A 4308-nucleotide genomic window follows, 5' to 3' on the forward strand; every position below is an offset into this window, starting at 1 on the left:
TCAAATCCATATCTTGCCCTTCTCCAATAAGAAAGAGGAACTTTATCATTAATTTTGAGATTGGGGTCTTGGGGATATAATTAACACGACGTTTTATCAGTCAGAGCATTTCTCTATTTCCCACAAAAAGATTAAAAAAAAAAGGGCCCAGGCCACCCCCAACAACACCTAATAAATAAAAATAAAATATTTGAGTTGTATAAAAAAGAAAAGTGATATCCTTTTAAAGATAGAAAAAAGCAAAGAAAAGAAACACAAGAATCTAGACTATATATTATGTAGACTCGTACAAATACCAAAGCTCGAAATTATCAAATCTAAGCTAACAATATAATATGACCGTACAGTTTCTCATTTCTGCGTATATTCCTAATTTCTTTTATAAACTTTAGTACAAACAAAATAAAGTTGATAACTTGACGTTTGACCATATGTTTTGAATCTCAATTTCAAATTTTTAGTTAAAAATCAATTTATACAAGAATTTTAACTTCAATTTCAAATTTTCTAAAATGTAAAACTTGACCTACCCTACAAGTAATACTAGTATATATTTATTACTAGAATTGATGATTTCTAGTAAATATTTTTTGGCCAGGTGCAAGGACATACTTTGGATCAAACTGCCTCTTTCTGTTGACAAATCTTCCCCATTGTTCCCCAAAGTGCCTTTTCCATTCAACTGTGGAGTTGTAATGAGGAAGATACATTTTAAAATCAAATCCATTCTTGATACAAGTTTGTACAATCTCCTCATTTTGTGCCACCATCTCGTTTATTTCAGACTCTGTTGGATGTGCATGGGTAAACCTTAGCAAAGCCACTAAATAAAACATTTCATTTTTGGGTAACGCCACTGACCATCGATTATCCCACCTAATTTCAAAAACGAAAAATTATATTATTGAAACAATAAAATACCTAGTGGCCAAAACTTCAAATGAGAATAGAATAGAAACAAACAAGATAGTTTGGCCCGCAATTGGGAGAGGAAAAAAAGACAGTAATGATATTTAGAGTCTGTTTGGATTGACTTTTAAAGCCAAAATAACATAAATAAATCAAAAATCCATTCAAATAGGTTCTAAGAATAAAAAATTGTATTTATAATGAAACATGACACGTCACCACCGGTCCGCAATGACATGAGGTTGCCATGTGTGAAGCCTAATTTTGTGGTTCCATAACACGTCACTATCTGAGTCCCTTAGGCTTCCACATGGTTCTTGCAGAGCCAACGAAACTTGTCCTGTCAATTTTTTTGGTTTTTTAAACAAGTCTGATTTTCTTAGCAAAGTTGGTCTTTTAGCAAAAGAAATATGGGTAATTGATGATGGACAATAGAATTAATAATAAACAAACAAGTAAGTAATCCAATTTTAGGGTTAATAAAAAAAAATTGACATTTTTTAAACAATTATTTCAATTTTATATAGGAAACACAAGAACACAAAAATTATAAAATATATACTTACTTGCTACGCAGGAGAGGATAGGTTAATATAGGGCCATTGACACCATTTTTTAAGATATTTTGAAATACAATTCGATTGAACGCATCAATATCTTTCTTGGAAACAAACATGTTAAGCCATGGATGAGGTGTAGCCCATATACCACTACCTCTAGCCGCTTCTTCTACATGGTCAACTCGTAATAAAAAATTCATATAAGTCAAGTCGATCTCAAATCTGAAGTGCTTCAAATATCTCAATTTGCCTAGCAATTTCTCAACCATCTACCAGAGGAAAACAATATTTGTTAGTATCACAGTGCAAGTAAATTAAAAAAATGATATTTAATCCTTCTATTGACATCCTATTAGGAGATTAAGTAGGGGACCGCAGAACGTCATAAAAATCTAATTCTAATTAGCAAATATCAGAAAAAGACAAATAACTAATGGAGATTTACTGTTTTAACTTCAGGCTTTATGAGTTTTGTCATCAACGATTTGAACAAAGGAGACAGTCAAAAAGTAGGGTGTTAATTTCGTAATAAAAACCCAATTGTGTAGGCAATTTCAAACAAGCTGGTTGTACCTATGCTGTCAGAAAATCCATGAAAATATTATACGAAGTTACAAACTATTACTTCGTCCGTCTCGTTTTATACTATTTACTTTCTTTTTTTTTTTAACAATTTCAATCTATATTTTTATATTCAGTAATAATTTTAATTTAAAATACTTTAATGAAATATTTTTATAATCATATTTATAGATATAGGACGGAGAAAGTACTAATTAAAGTGGTCGTGCTAGATACAACCAACTGGCCCCACAGCCCACCTTCCGCCGCTTTTCTGCGATTTCCATCATTATTCTTTTGTTTTTGTGTTGTTGAATTACAAATAATTTAAATACAATAAAATAAAGTGGAATTTGTTCTAGGGAATATAATTGTGGAACGAAGCACCCTTTTTCACTGTGTTGTGTTAGATTTATATTATGTTCTGGGACCCAATTCTTGATTCATCTGTTAGGGCCCCACCCTCCACCTAGGTCAAAACTAATTGTAATTTTATTAGTATCCAATATTTATTATTATAAAGTTAAAAACTTTTATAATAAAACATTGCCACTTATCCTTTTCTTCCCATCCACAAAGGGGGAAATGCTAAAAGCAAAAGTAAAAAGAGGGTAAAATGAAAAAGTTTGGAAATAGATAGAATTACCATGAAGGGATCGTCATGGTTGTTGTTATAATGCAAGGCCACTTCAAGACAATAGAGAACCGGACCAGTTTTCTTGGGTAAATGGGTCGGGTCAAATGCCTGATTTGAATCTAATAGCACCGATAACCATCCATTTACCGGGTCATCACTGTTCACGAACACAAACCCTTCCACATAATCGAATGATTCTTGACTTGTTATCAGTAACTCAGCATCATGAGTGAACTCGTCAAATTCACTATATACCACTCTTATCCACCTCACCTAATTAATACACAAAAATAAACTCATACACTCCTATAATAATTCAATTCAATTGAAAAGAAAAAAATTAATGATATATACTAACCATATCTGGGGCGGGTTGAAGCAAAACCCGAGCTCTAGTAATGATACCAAACTGACCAAGTCCACCCAGAACGGAGAAGAAGAGTTGAGAATTATGAGAATTTGAACAGACTATTATTTCTCCGTTGCCGGTAACAACTTCCAATTCCGTTACAGTTGACGTTTGGGGACCAAAACGGAAAGTTTGACCACTAACGCCGGCATTAGACAGAGTACCTCCAACTGTTAAATGAAGATAATCCGTCCATGATTTAGGAGCCAAGCCGTATTCCGAAACGCAATGTTTCAATACATCACTCCATAATGCTCCGCCACCTACATCGACGCACATGGAATTGACATTCACATCGATTCTGTTATTATCAGCCATTGATTTCATATCGATTACGAGTCCATGGTGGGCCATAGCTTGGCCGTTAATCGAATGGCCGTTACCCCTCGCCGCTACCGTTAATGTTGGTGACTCTAACGCTCGCCTAATCACCCGCACAACGTCATCAGCTCCGCCTGTACTTATAACGGCTAACGGCTTCTCTGAATATAAGCCGCCGAAATCTCTACTGCCTAAACTTATTGCCGTTACTCCATAATCAATGCTTCCTTCAATATTCAAGTCTTTCAAAACGCCATCTTTTTCAGGGTCAGGTATCGAATCAGTGCCATTCTCTGCTACCAATCGTTCAACTAAACACGCTAACATCTTCGGGCTCTGATTATTTTTTGGGATGATTAGGGAAATGAGATGATGGAGTTAGATAGGGAGGTATATATATATTTATATAGTAGTAGTAGCTAAAAAGAAAGAGTAAGTTTTTTTCTAAATGACCCCACACTAAAATATGTTTTGCTTGTCTCCCACAATCTCCAAAAAATAAAAATTTTAAAAAAATCATTTTTGCATATAACGATGATTTCCACAATCAATTAATTATACTAGTAAGTTTTTTTTGGCTAGCTCCAGCTTGAGTGAAAAGGATTTTGAGTAGCACTCATTTGGTACAGTTGTAAAGAGAACTTTTGTGGACCATATATATCTAACTTTTTTCTAATCTCCCAACTATATAATTGAAGAATATTCCATTACTATAGACTGAAAATCAACAAATTTATTGACAAATTAAACTATATATGTCCACAACTAGCTAGCTTTAGTATCCACTAGCTTAGAAAAAACTTGTTTGTTATTATAAACAACTTGTTCATTTTCAATTATTCTCAATCAAGGAAGACAGACAACAATTTAGTGTAAATTTTTTCCCTTCACTAGATTTTGCCTCTTTTGGT

At 33.5% G+C, this 4308-nt stretch overlaps 1 protein-coding gene across 1 annotated transcript; it reads right to left on the reverse strand.

The window, feature by feature from the left end:
* Positions 1–412: 412 nt before the first annotated feature.
* LOC125842549 (cytokinin dehydrogenase 7) lies at positions 413–3763 on the reverse strand. Its single transcript, XM_049521856.1, has 4 exons — positions 3026–3763; positions 2677–2940; positions 1476–1738; positions 413–876 (listed from the first exon to the last, which is right to left on the reverse strand). The coding sequence occupies exons 1-4, from the start codon at positions 3722–3724 to the stop codon at positions 561–563; spliced, it is 1542 nt and encodes a 513-aa protein (XP_049377813.1). The 5' UTR covers positions 3725–3763; the 3' UTR covers positions 413–560.
* Between the last annotated feature and the right edge of the window lie 545 nt (positions 3764–4308).

This window comes from Solanum stenotomum, chromosome 10 (assembly GCF_019186545.1).
Source record: "Solanum stenotomum isolate F172 chromosome 10, ASM1918654v1, whole genome shotgun sequence".
In the NCBI taxonomy this organism is placed as follows: Eukaryota; Viridiplantae; Streptophyta; class Magnoliopsida; order Solanales; family Solanaceae; genus Solanum; species Solanum stenotomum.